Source organism: Acomys russatus, chromosome 23, assembly GCF_903995435.1.
Source record: "Acomys russatus chromosome 23, mAcoRus1.1, whole genome shotgun sequence".
Taxonomy (NCBI): Eukaryota; Metazoa; Chordata; class Mammalia; order Rodentia; family Muridae; genus Acomys; species Acomys russatus.
The window spans coordinates 45,397,805-45,415,689 of NC_067159.1; the positions used below are offsets into that span (position 1 = coordinate 45,397,805).

The following is a 17,885-nucleotide window of genomic DNA, read 5'->3' on the forward strand; positions in this document are numbered from 1 at the left end:
CATTGCAATTGGGGGTGGCAGGGACCACCTTCGTGGCTTCTGATACAATTCATTATTCAAATCCGTTTCCCGTGGTCTGCTCCACTGCTCGGTGTGGAGCCAGCTGTGGATCTTGATAAGAGGAGAAAGCTGGGCTGTCTCCACTTTGCTCCTGGCAGTCCTCAGGCCTCCAATAGAACTTTCTTACAAAATGAATAGAGCTGGCTCCCAGAGAGACTGATCTAATCTCATCTTGTCCGCTCAGAAGATCCGTATCAAACACCACAGACTGTCTGACTGCAGGACTGCAGCAGAGAGAGCATCTAATTCCATCTGGGTCTGCGTGTGCATTTGAATGACCATGCATGGAGCCATCAGTGTGGTAGAAGCAAAATAGAACTGGCTTTTAAACTGTTCCTGTCTATGGTGTTCTTTAAAAAGCCCCAGCATGTAATGATGACAGAGTAAGCACAAGAGTGTTTAATATCCTCAGCCTCCTCTGAACAGAAGGATGGATCCAAAGCCCATGGTCCACTGTTGCTAGGCTCCATGATATGGTCAGATTATCACACTATGCCAAGAGATCTAATTTGCTAATCCTCTGGAGATTTTTAAATTACTTTAAAACAGGAAAAATAAGTCTCTGGTTACTCTTGTTTGAATAACATGCCACTGATTCTTTCTTAGCCATTTGCTGAAGGCTTGGCCTACTTCAAAGGAAATGACTAGACAAGTCGGTTATCTAGGGGACACACACACACACACACACACACACACACACACACACACACAAATAAAGAAATATTACTACTTTTTAATTACAAGATAAAGTATCAGGAATGGAGAGTTGGACTAGCTTGTCCTTGCAGAGGACATGGTTTGGCTCCCAGCACTCACATGGCTTACAACCATCCATAACACCAGTTCCAGAAACCCAGATGTCCTCTTCTGACCTTGGAGGGCGTCGGACATGCACATGGTACATACGCATACACTCAGGCAAGATACAGGGGTGATGATGTAGGACTTTGTGGTGGCAGTAGCTGAAATCGCAGGTGATACTGAACACCAGGTCACCTTAGAAACTGCCCCATAACATTAATGCAGCAGAAAAAAAAAAAAAAAAAAAAAAAAAAAAGTAAGCCAGGACACCAACCCACATCCTCCCTTCCCACAGTGTTGATTTGCTAGATTTTGCTCCAGGTAGCAGAGTAACACCCTCCAACAGCAGAAAGCTGTAAGAATGCTGAGGGAAAGGGGTGATTATCTCCCTAAGAGACGTGACAAAATGGTTTCCAGTTGGAAAATCTAGCATAAATGATCCTGGTGGGTAGAGAGGGCAGGGAGAGAAGAGGAGTGAGGGAAGGAGGGAACATTTCCAAAACGTTGGGGTGGGCAGGCACTGACTAGCTACAGGCACAGGGAACCACATCTGTTTCTCTAACCTACACAGATTTAGAGATGCCCACATACCTCATTCTCCACAGGCTGCAGCAGCGTGTCACGTGAACACTAGAATTCGTTTTAAACCACATGATCTTAAAATATAGAATGGATGGGAGCAAATGAGCACCAGGCTCTCAGATTCCTGCTCAGGAAAGCAGAGGGAAACGTGTACACCTGGGGAGCCAAGGTAGAAGCACTTTTGGGAATGGGTGGCTTTCTCAGGAGACTGCCCACAGAGAGGCCACTCTGCCTAGGGTAAAGCATGCAAAGGCTAACAGCAATGGCACGGAGACAGCACGTAGCAGAAACACCCGAGCCTCCAAAAGACAAGTCCTAGATACTCCCTTAGGCACCAGATACTCCCTGGAACCACAGCTGTGTCTGAAAAACGACAAGGTCTTCGAGCACAATTTCAGTGTAAATTAAAGCACCAGCTATGCGGTAGGGAATCGGGTGGTAGTTAAGTTCTCTAGTGCTTTTAAGTTTTTCAAAAATGTCATTTTTATTAAAAAAAGAATTGTCATCTACAAACTATTTTGTATCTATCTATGCAAATACAACACCAAAATACTCTGGTAAATTCCCTGATGGAGCAAACAATTTTCAGAATTTCCAATGGGACATAAAATGAGGAAGATCAATAGAGTTTAAATTACAGCTGTCAGCTGAATTTTCAGAAAAGAAAGTGAAGCTAAGTGTTTAAAAAGTCAGTAACTTTCAGTTTTGTGGGTTTTGGTCATTTAAACCCCATCATTAGGAGTCCAGTCCAGAAGCAGCAGGCTGTTAGAGACTGTGCGACTGAGTGGGGGAGCCGGGCACAGAAGTAACTCCCATGCAGTATTTCAAGTGTTGCTATTAGATATATTTAAGTGACACTTTACAGATTAAAGCTGGGTAAAATCAAAATGTATCCCCCACACTACATTTAAAAACACAATGGCTTATCAACAGTTGCCACTTCACAGCAATAAGAAAACAGTTGGTACAAGTTGAACACAAAGCTACCTCTTCTTTGTAGGAAATAAACATAGATATATAGATACATATACACATATACATTATTTTCAAAATTCAAAGTGGTTAATTTTCTTTACTATCATATAAAACCAATCTTCCTATGGTCAAATTACTGAAAAAACAAAAAGGAAAAAGAAAAAGGGAACAAAGGAAAAAAGGAAAGCATTTGCCACATTTAAAAATATGCATTGCCTCAGTGGTTCTGTTTATTTGATTATAAAGTTATGTACTCTAAGGACTCAGAGTACTAGGACTGCACTGAATCAAACAGTCTCCAGAAAGGACACTTTGAACACATTCCCCGCTAAAAGTGATAAAGTAATATCCTGATTTTGAAATGTTAAACCAGGACAATGTGGTCACCTGGCAGCGTACGTAGGACAGAAGAATCAGCAAGCAGTTCTGGGGTCTGTAACCTGGGAGACTTGGGGGCAGAGACACTCTGGGGAAGTTGGTTCAGACACAGACTGGCCTCAGTGATGATCCCTCACCACACAGGGGCTTGCAGCTCCCTGTCAGCTTGTCTTCTGTTCTGTGAATAAAGGCTCCACTGTGCTACAGCCAGGGCCATTTGTTTTCACACTGCCTGTGACAGCTTCTTTGCAACAATCAGAATGGCTGTGACAGACCTGATGTATTTACTCCAGTCTTTTACGAGAAGTTTACAGAACGCCCCAGTTAGTGTACTAAGTGCTACACTAATTACCTAAAAGATTTTATCAGATTCCCAAGAATAACCTCAGTTTTACTCAACAGCCAAATGTCTGCTTGGAAGTGGCTCTTTAGCTTGGGCATGAAAACAACTTGTTTTTAGCAGACACCCAGAAACTTTCACTGGAAAGGGAGGGGGGGGATGGGGAAAAATGTTACCATGTTCTCTTAGTATTTTCATACTGGAGAGGCAGGGTGATACAGCCATTCCTTTAGTCTTCATACGAGCTTTCTGTACACTGTAGCAGTGTTCTTTCCTCCCCTTACTACATAATACGTAAAACCTCAAAGTCTTCTGTTGAAAACACTGCTTGATAAGGTCCTGTTTAGAAATATTTAAACTAAACATATGAATAATTACTCCTTTAGATAAGTCTGTCTGAGAGGAATCTGAATTCTGAATATGCAGAGGAAGGTGAATAGAGAAATTAAACTCTAGAGAACACACTCTAACAAGCATAGGTGTAAAATAGCCACCATTTCTGAATGACAAGGTCAAATAAAAAACAAGAACATCTTTCAAGTTTGCAGAAGGGTTTCTTGCTCTCATCAGCTAACAAAGATCCTAAGTGCTGGAGTTCACAGGTATTTCACATTTCAATAGTTGCTAAAACATGGAAGATAAAACACTGAGAAGATATTTATCAAACACAAATTTATATCAAGATAAGGGGTTGTTTTTTTCTCATAAAGCTTAAAAGTGGATTTTTCCCTTTTTGTTGTTAAAAGGACAGACAGTATGAAACTATATGTCAGAGGTACTTCTAGGATGACACCGTACATTTCAACACCACTCCGTGGTTTCAGGTGCTCTCATCTTGCCATCTGGGTCCTCACAACAGCCCTGTGAGGTAGGTACAGCAGGTATTAGTATCCCAATCTCAAGATGAGGAAATCGAGGCAAGCAGAGGGCACGTGACTTGCCTCGTGTCACACAGCTGGAAGGTACAGAGCCGGAACCAGACATCAGCCCCCAGGCTCTGTCTGGGACTCTTGCATTTTCACTATTGGCTCAGGGAGAGTAATGTTCTCTATCAGAGTTAAAAGGCTACGTTAGCTCACATCAGCGACAGCATAACAGGAAAGTTGAATGAGAAATACAAGAATAGTAGGTCTGATGACTTTACTCGACATAATAAAACTGGCGCAAAACCACTTTTGTCTACTTGTAACTTTTTGGTCCAAATACATAAAATATGCAATATTTACAGCATTTTCCTTTTTTTTGTAAATGCAATGCTTTAAAACACATTATAAAGCACCGTAGTAAAAATAGTCTACAGGTAAAAGTACAGAAGTAGGAAAACCCTACCCATATCACAGCTCACTGATGGAGTCGCCATATGGAATTATGGATATGTCAGTGACCAGGGTTATAGATAAGCCATGGGGAAATGAATACTAAACTCACGGTTTTGATAGTAATGTGTGGAAATCCCTAAGAAAGCCTCAGATAATGTTGTCAACATTCTTAGAAATATCACCCCAATATTAGATACTGGGGAGACAGGAATCAGAATACTGCTTTAATTCTTTTATCTTTTTACAGTATTACTTGTGGTTTTAAGTTGATTTCTTTAACACTAATAATCATAAAATAAAATAAAGGCATATATAAATATGGGCAAGCCCAACTGTAGCAGAAATTGCTGAGAAAACATGATCAAACATCCCAATAACCTTTGTGAGACATGATTCACAAAAACAACCCCAAACTGTCAAAACAGTTCTTAGCAGTATCTAGGAGAGGTGTGCAACACAAGACTCCAGAAGGGAGTGGCAAACGGACTCACCGTCATTCAAGGAAAGGTGAAGAAATGCTTATGAAAACCCAGAGAATCAGAATCTCTTCTGAAACAGAGTTAAGCCTTCTGATTAAACTTGCATGTGTGCATTTTAGGCAAGGTCAGTGTCCCCGGCCCGCCCCGCACCACACTGGGAGGAGATTGTACCTATCACGAAAGTGATAACAACAAAAAATAAAAATGCCTGAAACATAAAAACTCCTTAGAAGGCTGACATCCCAGCCAGTATCTAGTTTCTTGACACTCATGTCTGTTCCCTAGCTCAGCTCAGTGACCGGGCTCGCACACCCATCAGCAATACTGGTGGAAGCTGAGAACACAACAGAGTCAAGTTCTGGTTCAGAAGGTTCTGGCCACACCTGCGCTCAGTTCGACTTAGGGTAAATCTTTTCATAGAAAAAGTTCTGGGCCAGGATGTAGAGGTCTCCATCTTTCTCACGGACAGCGTGGGCTCTGATGAACTGGAACTGCTCCAGGGCGAACTCATAGAACTCGTTCTCCATCTTCCAAATGTCAGACTGCTGCAGCTTTGCGATGGTTTGCTTTGTGGGCAGTTTCTTCTCTGTGGTTTTCCTAAGGTGAGATTTCTTTCCTACTTACAATGGAAAAATAAGGAAAGTAAGTAATTCTTACAGAACACACAGAGGCATGTCTCTTTACTTGAAGAGACGGTTTATGTTAATATGACACACTAAGGGCAAGTAACACATGCCTCAAACATTAACATACTTCCAGAAAAACCAGGAAGCTAATCTCATCCGGGGCATACCCACTACAAGGTGAGGCCTTCAAAGAGGTAATGAAATGCCCACACAGCAAACACAAGGACCAACATTCAGCAAGTGGAGGCTGTCGCCCACACCACACCAGCTCCTTGATTTTTTAAGAACAAAATCAGTGTGCACGAGTCTGCACGTGGAGGTGAGGACAACTTCCTGGGATTGGTCCTCTTCCTTACAGGTTCTGGGGTCATTAGGCTCATGCAGAAAGTGTTTTCACCTTGTGGAGACATCTTGCTGGCCCTTTTTTATTTAAAAAAATATGATAAAACCTGTATCACCAAACTTTATCTAATTTCTCTCCACCTATATTTGCTGCAGTGATGGAGAACTGAGGGCAGATGACTGAAAGGAAAAAACCGTCAGTATTTGGTCTGGAAGTACACTTTTAGACAAACTGCAGCAGACACAGCAGGTGCTCAGCCCTCCCACCCCGCCCCAACTCTAGAACTGTAGTCTAGTTTTCTACAGAGTCAACTTGCAAACAGACAGAAGTTAGGGACAGCTTTAGAAAGCAACCCTTCATGCACATACCTGTACGGTAGAGGTCGGTGGCACCCCTGAAAAACCGGGGCAGAGCTGCCTCCAGCAACATGATGAAATCTTCAAGCTCTTCAGTGACCCCCACCAGGAAGTACTCATTGATTAGGTTATACTTAGCTTGGTCCATAGCCCATCTGCTCCCCACATTCCTGGGAACACAGAAAGGGGATCAGAAACTGTTGTGACACCCACCAGGGGTTTTCATGCTGCTGGTACACTCTGTGGAGGGAGCAGGCCTGCGGGCACACACGCGGCCACCGCAGATTCAGCACACTCACAGTGGCATCTTTGGGAGGTATGCCGGTTCCTAACTTCCTTTACTTCCACATCCAGCTTCCGCTCCCAGCAGTTAATTCAGACTCTACTAAGGAGTTCTTGAAATGAGCAAACTTTTAAGGACAGCTTCGAACACATACACCTGTACCTTATATTCTCTTATTTGACTTAGTGTGCATCCAGTGTTTTAAAACACATCTGAAACTTTGTTCATCCTGAGAACCCCTTTGGTAATGTAGAACCAATTTATGTTTAGTGTTTTTCTTAATTTGTAGACTCTGTTTCTTTTCTTTCTATAAGCTTTAGTGTTTCCTGAAATCCTGAGAAACAGAAAATAGGTAAGAAATGGCTCTACTAAAAATCTTTCTGTTTATAGTGTCAGCTAATGCCGTTAACAGGCTGCATCCTAAATAGACTGTCCTTCTGGGATCTAATTAGCACCAAAGTTCTTTACCTTAGCTCTAGCTCTGCATTTTAAGTGCCAATGTGATCCTGAGCTGGTGGCCTCGCTTCTCTTTGTTGTCTCAACTATTATATTTTTGGTTGTGAGGCTAGTTTTAACAGCAAAGCCATCTCTACAGTTCTTAACTGTTAAAACAAAGTCAAAAGCACAACCCCAAACCCTAGCTGTGGCAGTGCACACCCGTTATCCGGACACTTGGGAGGTGGGGACAGGAGAGTCCAGAGCTTAAGGAGAGCCTGAGCTTCAGGACAGTCTATTTCCAAAAAATAAAAAATAAAAGAATCCCAAAACCAAAAATAATAACTGCACTTGATAAAACACTGTGTGTACTATGTGTACAATCAATCTTTTAAGAACACTTAAGTAAAAACAGATCTAGATATTTACATGGTAAGTGTAGTATTGGCTCTCTCGTTAATCTCTACCTAGTCCTGCCCACCACACTCCTGCTTTTGAGATGTGAGCTCTGGAGATACAGAAGACGACCACCTTAGCTGAGTCTAGTTTCCTACCAGCACTCGGAGCTGTGGCCACAGAAGAACGGGATCTGAAGCCAGAGCTTCTCTGGAGCACAGTCTGAGCCGCCTTCAGCCACACATTCGTCGAAGGTCTGGAGTGAAGAGAAGAGCATGGGCAGTTAAAAAAGAGGTTTGAGTCGCCATATGTATGTGTACTGCTAAGTGCAGGCCTGCACATGACATGGTGTGTGTAGGTCAGAATAGACCTGGGGTCAGTCCTTCCGTTATGTCTTGTTTGAGACATGGTCTTTTATTTGCTGCTGAGGATGTCAGGCTACCTGGCCCACAAGATGGCGGAAGTCTCTCTTCTTCCGTTCCCATCTCACCACAGGACACTGAGTACAGATGTGCACTACCGTGACCAGCTCACCACAGGACACTGAGTACAGCTGTGCACTACCGTGACCAGCTCACCACAGGACACTGAGTACAGATGTGCACTACCGTGACCAGCTCACCACAGGACACTGAGTACAGATGTGCACTATTGTGCCCAGCTTTACCTGTGTTCTAGGGAGCTGAACTCAGGTCCTCACACTTGCGTGCACGTGTGTTACCCAGGGACTCCTCTCCAGCTCTCAAAGTTTTAATTTAACAAGTTACAAAGTAAATAGGTGCACGCAGGTGGGGTGGTGAGGGCTGGAGAGTCGGTACAGTGGTTAAGAACACTTGTTCTTGCAGAGGGTCTGCATTCAGTTCCCAGCACCCACATATGGCTTCCAACCATTCATGCAGCTTGTTGCAGGTTTCTGTGAGAAACTAAGGAGGCCCCACTGCCCTGCCTGGCATGCTCTCAACAAACCAGCTTTACTTATTTTGACATGAAGCATACGTGCCTACTACATCAGTCTGTTCCACAGGTTCTTATCTGTGTTATGGTAACCCATAATGTAACTCTGCTAGAATGTTCCTCCTTGGTAGACTGACTCTACCACCCAAGGTCACACGAGGACCAGCCTTCCAGTTTCTCCTCTGGCTGAAAGTCAGTTTTCCTCTTTTGAGTTGTATACATTGCTTTGCTAATAGCCAGCTCTCAGGGAGGGGCATGGTCAACTGCATGTGCTACCTTATCTTCATAACAAGCTTCCTGTATTTTTATGTCATGTGTCCTGCTCCTCAACTGTGGTGAGAGCTTGGAAAGATCATGCCATGTGCAAATGAATTTCAGAGCACCCTGTGTGGACAACAGCAACGGGCAGAATTAGTATGTGTAAGTGCTGCTGCAAAGACTTTGATTTAGGACAGCAGAGGTACTAAAGATGGAGTGCTTCTTTATGCCTCTACCAGACTAGAGTACAGGGCAGAAGATAAGTAAGTTACTAAAGAAAGTCACCATTTCACTACTATTCCATGTGTGCACATGATTGTGTATGTGAGACAAAGACTTTAAGGTTAGCTTTAATATAAGAAAGTAGCCTGTTAGGAGACTGCAATATTAAAAGTTTCCATAACATTACTATGTAGACAATGCAGACTATATGCAGACATTTTGGGGGTTTCATGCATACCATTTGAATTAAAACGGAATAATCATACCGGATGGCTATTTTAACTCACTTCTTTAATTAGCAAACTCTGGTTCCTGTGTTCTTCAAGTATTTTAGTCCTCGAGGCAAAGAAAATTTAGATTTTCAAACCTGTTTTTAGGCAGTAGTTTTAAATCTGCTACCTGACTCAGGCAGATTAAAGCTACTTCCTAAACCAAATCTTCTACAGTCAGACTGTTAGCCTCTCTTGAAGGGGACTCAGTGTGGCCAGACAGTCACTGGCTTGCTACTGGACTGAAGGCAGAACAAATATACAGGCAACTTCTGAGTGACCTGCTTAGAAGAAAACTGCTTGCTCTCTCTTCCTTTTTCCCAGACCACAAAGCAGATGTGATAGTGGCCTGAATTCAGGAAAACATTAAACCTCCTGAAGAACAGTAGAGCAGCAATATATGAGGACACTGGACACTTGAAGGACAGTGTGCCACAAAGCGTCTCCAAGAGCCTAGATCTTGCCAGGAGTGCTAAATATGTGCATGCAACCCCATCATTTGGGCGGTCGGAAGCTGGAAGTTCAAGATCATCCTTAGGGCTACACAGCTGCGTTTGATGCTAGCCTTAGCTATGGGAGACTCTGCCAAAACACAAAAGCAAAGCAAAGCAAGCAAACAAAAGAAACAAAAACAGTAATAACTTAAAAAAAAAGGGGGGGGGGGTCAGCCAGGCATACTGGCTCACGCCTTTAATCCCAGCACTAAGGAAGCAGAGGCAGGTGGATCTCTTGTGAGTTCCAAGCCAAGCTGATCTACATCGTGAGGCTACATAGTAAGACCCTGTCTCAAATAAATAAATGCTAGGACTTCCCCCACCTCACACAAGGCCTGTATGTGAGAATATTACCTGAACTGTTTGTTTTTAGTTGCTTTATAACATCTGATGGAATTTACACACTAAATGTGGAAAAATGGGTTGGGTATGTCCTCTGTGCTAGCTAGGTTTTTGTTTTTTGTTTGTTCGTTTGTTTTGGGTTGTTTTGTTTTTTCAGATAGGGTTTCTCTGTGCAGCCTTGGCTGTCCCGGACTTGCTTTGTAGACCAGGTTGACCTCAAACTCACAGTGATCTGCCTGCCTCTGCCTCCCAAGTGATGGGATTAAAGGCGTGCAACCACGCCTGGCTTGTGCTAGCTAGTTTTGTCAACTTGACATAAACTAGAGTTGTTTAGGTAGAGGGAAGCTCAACTGAGAAAATGCTCCCCTGGATGGCCTGTGGGCAAGTCTGTGGTACATTTTTTTGATTGATGGTTGATGTGGGCGAGCCCAGCTCACTGTGGGCAGTGCCACCCCTGGGCTGGCGGTCCTGGCTTCTGTAAGGCCGCAGACTGAGCAAGTCATGAGGAACAAGGCAGTAAACAGCACCTCTCTCTGGCCTCTGCTTCAGCTGCTGCCTCAGGTTCCCGCCCTGCCTAGGTCCTGCCCTGACTTCCCTGGATAACAGAATGCAAACTGTAAAATGAGCTTTCTTTCCCAAGTTGCTTTTGGTCAGTGTTTTATCACAATGACAGAAACCCTAGCTAACATACCTTCTCTATGGCTCCTTCTAATCTTTTGGGCAACTGTTTCTTACCTGTCAACTCGTCCTCGAAATGGTCACTAGTGAAGAAGACATTAGGCAAAATAGCGACAACACACTAACCTATGAATAATCAAAACATGGTTGCACACGTATGTTTCTGGTCTTACAGGCAAGAGAACCCCTCCCATTTCTAAATGAGTATATGGTGAGTGAAATGGTGCGCTGTTTCTGCTCCCATCTTACAGAGGCACTCCTTCCATCTCTGAATGCCATTTTTACCTCTTCCTGAGAGCATGGCCACATCAAGGCTCCTCATCCCACTCAGGTTTTTGCATCCTTCACTTTGGCTCCTCAGGTGCAGCATTATGTCTAGGTACCCACCATCTAAGTTTCTTTCAAAGTCAGACGTCTGTCTTCGGAGTTTTTTTACTTTAATCTCAACTTCAGTTCTCAATTTCCCTTCAATCGTTTGGATTCTACTTAAACCCCTTTCTGAGGTCCCCAATAGTCTCACTATGAAGAAAATCTAACATACAGTCTGTCTTTACTTTTCATTTCAATTACCTTATTGAAATTAAAACCGTTCTCTTTGAATTTTTGCTTACAATATGTACATATTTACTCTTCTTACAGCTAGCATCCCCTTTGTGTTCCACTTGAAAAAGAAATAATAAAAGTAATAGTAGCTGTCATAGTTAAGATTTCATTACTGTGACGAGACACCATGACCACATCAATTCTTATAAATGGAAACATTTAACTGGAAATAGCTTACAGTTCAGAGGTTTAATCCATTATCATTATGGTGGAAAGCATGGCAGCATGCGGGCACACATGGTGCTGGAGAAGGAGCTTAAAGTTCTACATGCAAATTGACAGGCAGCAGGAAGGGGACTGAGACTGTGCTCAAAGCCCACCCCACAGTGACACACTTCCTCCCAGGGCCACACCTCCTAACAGCTCTACTCCCTATGCGCCAAGCAAACCCTGAGGCTATGGGGGCCATTCCTAGTCAAACCACACAGAAGTGAGGGCAATGCCAAGCTGGAATCATAAACGGTGACAATTAGCGGTACTGGATGTTTGGAAGCCACATAACAGCTTTGCTGAAAACAACTGAGATCAATGGTACTCTAGCTTGGGTATTTGGTGATGTTTTCTTAAAAGGAATCAGCTGTGTCACATGAAAGGAAATAACTAAGTGCTGATCAGTATGTGGTCCACACCTTGAGTTTCTCTGTACTTTGATGGCACTGGCATTTCTAGGATGGCATCAGTCATGCTTGCAGACATGTTGAACTCTTCTCTGAGATGTGGAAGATGCTACTAAGTAGAGGCCACAGATCTTAAAACAGCCTCCAAAATACAGGCTGGGCCCAGGATACTGACTATCCCCAAACAGTATAAGAATTGCTGTTCAGGACTCTACAGGAGCCCATGAAAAGTTAAGCTTCCAAGGGAGAAATTAAATTTTTGGAAACTTGTATTTGCTACCATAATCCTAGAGTTTACCAGTCCCTGCAAGTTGTTGCAGATAATGTCTGTGGTGAGGTTAACAAATGTGAAATCTTGATAATGTATAGTGTTGACATTACACATTACACATAGTTGTGAGGTATACAGCACAGGTTCTGGGAACCAAACTGGGCCCTCCACAAGAGTAGGAAATGTTCTTAACCACTGAGCCACCTCTTCAGAGCTGGGTCCTTTATTTTCATGTAACAGTGAATAACTCTTAACTTAGAACAAACACGTACACTAGTTGTCACACTGTGCCAAGTACCCAGAACCCCAACTTTGCAGCACTTTAATAAGTGCACACTGCACACATCTGGCTGCTTGTTAATTCACAAGTTAACTAGGCATTGTGATAAATTTATACAGAACCCAAATGACATAAAGTGAATGCTTTAAAATAGAGAACTGAATGAAGTGAGTAACAGTGTGGGAACATCAGAGAACACTCCATGGCAGAGGTAATGTCAAAGTTCAATCTTAATGTAAACAAAGGGCATTTGGAAGAATGCAAATACATATTACATATATTATATATATGTTCTTAATCTTAATGATGGCAATCTGCATTTACTTGTAATCATGAGTTTATCAGAACAGTTTATGAAAACATTTATTGATAATCACCTAGAAAATTGTTGGCAGGTGTAATGGTTAACATTGATTATCAACTTGTGTTTGCAAAGGCATTTCCAAGGAAGTGTAGCAGGACCCCACAGTGTATGCATGTGTGGGTGTTACATGCCCTGGACCAAATAGAAAAGGAGGGATCAGGTGGAGCATAGCACCTGCCAGTCTGTGCCTCCTGAGTTGGGATGCAGTGATAGCTGCCTGTCGCTCCTGCCTCACGCCTCCCGGCCTGATGGACAGCTGCAAACCAGGAACTGAAATCAAGTTCCCTTTCTTATGCTGTTTCTGTCATGTATTTCGACACAGCAGCGAGAACAGTAACTCATACAGCAGGAGCACAGTAAAGCAAACACACACATCACAGAACTATCCGCCTTACAAGACAGCAGCTGCGCTACACTTCACCTTTGCTTCTCTGCAGTCCTGAGCTCCTTCCAAAACATCAACACTGAACGAGGAGTACACTTGTGATCAACAGCAAGCATTTTACTTAAAAAAAAAAAAAAAAAGTATTCTGCCTGCACACCAGACTTGGGCACCAGATCTCATTATAGACGGTTGTGAGCCACCATGTGGTTGCTGGGAATTGAACTCAGGACCTCTGGAAGAGGAGCCAGTGCTCTACCTCTGAGTCATCTCTCAAGCCTGAGGATATTACCTTTTTGTCTCCTTGCTTCCGTCTTCTTAATCCTGGTCTGTAATCATCTCCAAACCTCAGAAAGTAATAGTAGGAGACCAGCCTCTCGATAGGGTCCCTGATGACATTAATATAAATTGGCTTCTTCTTCACACCAAATCTGAAACAGCAGAACTCCAGTGGTGAGGTCAGCATTTTCGTTAATTCAGGCATGCCTTGAATTATATACAGAAGTCTGAAATATTGGTGGTATATGGAAGTAATAAAATGAATTAATTAAAATAAAACCGAGTATGTGAAGACTGGAAAATATTTCATACTTAGGACTCAATAAAGCAAATAAGAAATAATTCAAGAAACAATGGAGAATACCTACCTACCTATGCCATGAAAGAGTAAGGAGGCAGCCTGTCCTGAGGGGCCAGGTGCAGCAGAGGCCCGGGAGGTGTGGCTCTGCCAGGCCCCGTCTGCGCACTCTATACGTCTCAGTGGCTCTACTTGCTGAGGAGTTTAAGCAGCCACATAGGCCACGTTTACAAGACTGCCCAGTGAGGCCCTGAGAGCAGATTCCAGAGAGCCCTATGTGGACTCAGACACTGACATATGTGTCGCCCCATCAGTGGGCACACTGTGACAAGTTTAACCCCACACAGCCTTTAGAACTCCTGAGTGCCATCCTATGGGGCCCTATTTGTCAGGCCACCATGGTGGTCCTCCCACCATGGTAATCTGTAGAAACCGGCAGGTGTCCCACACCTGAGGCTGCATGCACTACACCCAGATCACCAGGCCACCTGCCAGCTTTCTTAAGAAAATTGCATTCTATGTTAGTATTGTCCCACCACCTCTGTAGGACACACAGGACATCACAGACATTGATTAGCTGAAACAGCAACATCAACACTACATTTAGAATCCACCTAGAACCAAACAAACAGCCTATGAGATGCACGCCCTCCTTAGGACATATTGCCAGGAGACGGTCGAGCTGCAAAATGTTAGAAAAGGATGACGTGCCAGGTGCACAACAGGAGTGTGGAGAAGCCGAACAAAACCGCTCACGAGCCCCAACGAAAGGGATCTGACCTCGCCAGTACCCAGCTCTCCTTTACCAGGCGAGGGCAGCATTGTTGTCTTGTGTCCAGGCTCTCCCTTGTCTACCTCGCATACCAACTCTCAACTGGCTTCCTAAACACCACCTGTTAGATCACATGCTCTTCAGAAACCTAAAATAAACCTCATTGGCAGCTCAACTCGAACCTTAACTTCTGGGATTTGGGGTATAGCTTGACTAGCACCCTAGGCTGCATCCCTAGCACCTCAAAAATAACAGTGGTGACAACCCTACAGCAACTCCTTGCTTACCTGACATTGGTGCTTCTTACATCTTCGGTGCCGCCTTATTTATTGTTTTCCTCAAGGCAGACGCTGCATTTCTGGTTACGGTCAGGCCTGCCTTCCCTACTCATCCTTATCTGCAATGCTAGCCTTGGTTCTGTTTTTTTAATACTCCAATACCTTTCCCATTTTAAAAAAAATACACCAAATACATGCCAGGGAGTAATCCAGATTGTACAAATACAGCAGGATGTGTAGGGAGGGGCAGAAAAAAAGAAAGAAGAGACCTTGTTTTCTGGAGCTAACGTTTTACTGGTGTCAAAGAACAGCATGTATCAGTGAGCTCAGACGGTAAAACACTGAGAAGAGAACTTCAGTGAAACAAGGAGATTGCAGGGCCCTGATAGAGACTCAACAGAGAACACAGTTCAAAACCGCTTTCTACCAAGCCATCGCCGATGTTACATATGACAGGGACATCCAGATACGTGAGGAGAAGCATTCTGCGAAGAGGGACCCTCAAAGGGTGAAGGTCTTGATGCTTCTCCAGCCAGCTGTTTAGAGAAACAGTAAATTGGCCGCAGCATGAGGGAGAGTGACTGAATGAGACAGGAGCGAGGCTGGGAGGCTTCGCAAGTGTGGGCATGAGGGCCTTGCAGATGACACTGAGCACTCATCTCTATGAGCCCAGTGAGGGATTTCAGTAGAGAAGTGAATGAGTCATCTTTTCAGGGCGAGTGGCTACTGTTTCAGAACCAAGAGGGCTGTGGCACACGCGTATGGCCCTGATGACCACTGCATACAGTGCCGTGACACGCGCGTATGGCCCCGATAACCACTGCATATGGTGCTGTGACATACGCATATGGCCCCGATGGCCATTGCATACAGTGCTGTGACACGCGTATGGCCCCAATGGCCACTGCATACAGTGCTGTGACACACACACGTATGGCCCTGATGACCACTGCATACGGTGCTGTGACACACGCATATGGCCCTGATAGCCACTGCATATGGTGCTGTGACACACACATGTACGGCCCCGATGGCCACTGCATACAGTGCTGTGACACATGCACGTATGGCCCTGATGACCACTGCATACGGTGCTGTGACACACGCGTATGGCCTCGATGGCCACTGCATACAGTGCTGTGACACACGCGTATGGCCCCGATGGCCACTGCATACAGTGCTGTGACACACGTGTGTATGGCCCCAATGGCCACACAGTGCTGTCGGTCTTCATCAGACACTTGCAGTGCCCATGAGCTACTGGCTCAGATAAAATCAACTTTCAGCTTGTCTTGCTCATGGCTCGCCCCAGCTGCATGGAGTCTTCTGAGCATCCAGAAACAGCAATGATTAAAGAGAAAACAGTAACGCTGCAGACATATAGCAAGCGCTATGACGTGAAGAGCCAGTAGAGGCTACAAAGAGGCTGCAGCTGTTTGGCTTTTGTCTGGGACTTTATCACAAGTGCTGAGCGCCCAGCCAAGCACACAGGTGTGAGGTATTAATTAGCTAGTGTGGATAGACTGTGGGAACTAACCACCTACACTGTTCTGCAGGAGCACACTCAGCATGGAGGCACTGGGAATACACAGAACAGTCGTGTAGTAGAAGCTGCAAGGAGAGAAAACAGGCACAATGGCGTTCTTTTGACTGGCGTCATGGGAAACTCCTATACTTTTCAGTGGCTGCTGTCCCACTGTAAGGCAGGCCCTCACTGCTCCCCAGACCTCCTCTCCAAAAGGCTTGCACTTTTCCTTATCTCCCTGGTCCTGGACACATGGGCCAGAGGGCTACGAACAGGACACAGCACAGTACAAACTTTTGCCTGACCCATGTACAACATCTGTGAACACTCTGGGTGGCATTTGTTATGTGTGAAGCAAGACTTTAATGAGATAACCTGTGAACTCATTCTGAACATAGGAATGAACTATTACATGTAATTGCAGAAGGGTTATATAGGCCCTAAGGGCTGGGGGCAAGGGAGTAGAACAGAAAACAAGTGCAATAAAAATGGCATCAGGGCCTCAGCGCGCAGCTGGGCAAGAGATAAAGGTAGCAAGGTTTGCTAGTTTAACCCTGTTGGTCACCTAGTTGATATGGGGAGAAAAGCAAACTCCATGGCTGGAGAATCTTCCTTTAATGCTGGCCAATCAGAAGAGGACGTAGGAGGGGAGTAAAATATTGACCAGCGAGAACAGTCTTCCTGGAAGAGGAGTATACTTGGCGGGTGTGCAGATGACTTTTCTTTTCTTTTTCTTTTTCCTGGACTCGCTTTGTAGACCAGGCTGGCCTTGAACTCCCAAAGATCCACCTGACTCTACTCTCTGAGTTCTGGGATTAAGGACACCTGGCTCAGATGACTATTTGTAATACATTTATGTCTACGGCTCTCTACCTACAAGCAGGCTTGTCAAAAGACACTTTAAAAATCTAGGCCATACCTGGGTGTGGTGGCACACGCCTTTAATTCTAGCACTGTGAGACAGACGGGCAGATCGAGGTCAGCCTGGTCTACAAAGCAAGTCCAGGACAGCAAGGACTACAAGAGAAACGAAGGAGGAGGAGGAGGAGGAGGAGGAGGAGGAGGAGGAAGAAGGAAGAAGAAGGAGGAGGAGGAGGAGGAGGAGGAGGAGGAGGAGAAAGAAAGGGAAGGAGGGAGAAAGAAAGAAGATCTAGGCCATGTCAGATATGTGGTGCACAAACACTAGGATTATTTCTTTACAACTACACGCACATAGCTTTAACCAAGAACTGCTTAAAAAACAAGGGCATATGTGAGACATCTGTAAGGATGTCTACTGGCCAAAGTCTAAAAGAGAGATGATGAAGCTGTAAGAGGGAAAACAGCCTTTGGGAAAAACTATATTTTGAGACTCCTGAAAAATACTAGATTTAAGCACCAATCTTTAAAAAAGCGTTGTTGTTGTTGTTGTTGTTGGTGGTGGTGGTGGTGGTGGTGGTGTGTGTGTGTGTGTGTGTGTGTGTGTGTGTGTGTTAGGTCAGAGAATAGCTTGCAGGAAAAGCTTCCCTCCTATCATGTAGGTCTCAGGGCTCAAACTCAGGTTATCAGGCTTAGTGACAGGTGCCTTTACACCTGAGTCATCCTGTCAGTCATTAAGTCTGGGACTCTTAGCATAAATGGCTCATA

At 44.4% G+C, this 17,885-nt stretch overlaps 1 protein-coding gene across 2 annotated transcripts in view; it reads right to left on the bottom strand.

Moving 5' to 3' along the window:
- Positions 1 to 5,292: 5,292 nt before the first annotated feature.
- The window catches only part of Hs2st1 (heparan sulfate 2-O-sulfotransferase 1), a 135,584-nt gene continuing 122,991 nt past the window's right edge, over positions 5,293 to 17,885 (bottom strand). The window contains exons 4-7 of one of the 2 annotated variants that reach the window (XM_051165987.1): positions 13,400 to 13,538; positions 7,532 to 7,629; positions 6,272 to 6,429; positions 5,293 to 5,553 (exon numbers count right to left, since the gene is read on the bottom strand). In XM_051165987.1, the coding sequence (XP_051021944.1) occupies positions 5,324 to 5,553; positions 6,272 to 6,429; positions 7,532 to 7,629; positions 13,400 to 13,538 (625 nt within the window). In that variant the 3' untranslated portion in view covers positions 5,293 to 5,323. The remainder of the gene's footprint in view (positions 5,554 to 6,271; positions 6,430 to 7,531; positions 7,630 to 13,399; positions 13,539 to 17,885) is intronic. The other variant, XM_051165988.1, reaches the window with a different exon arrangement.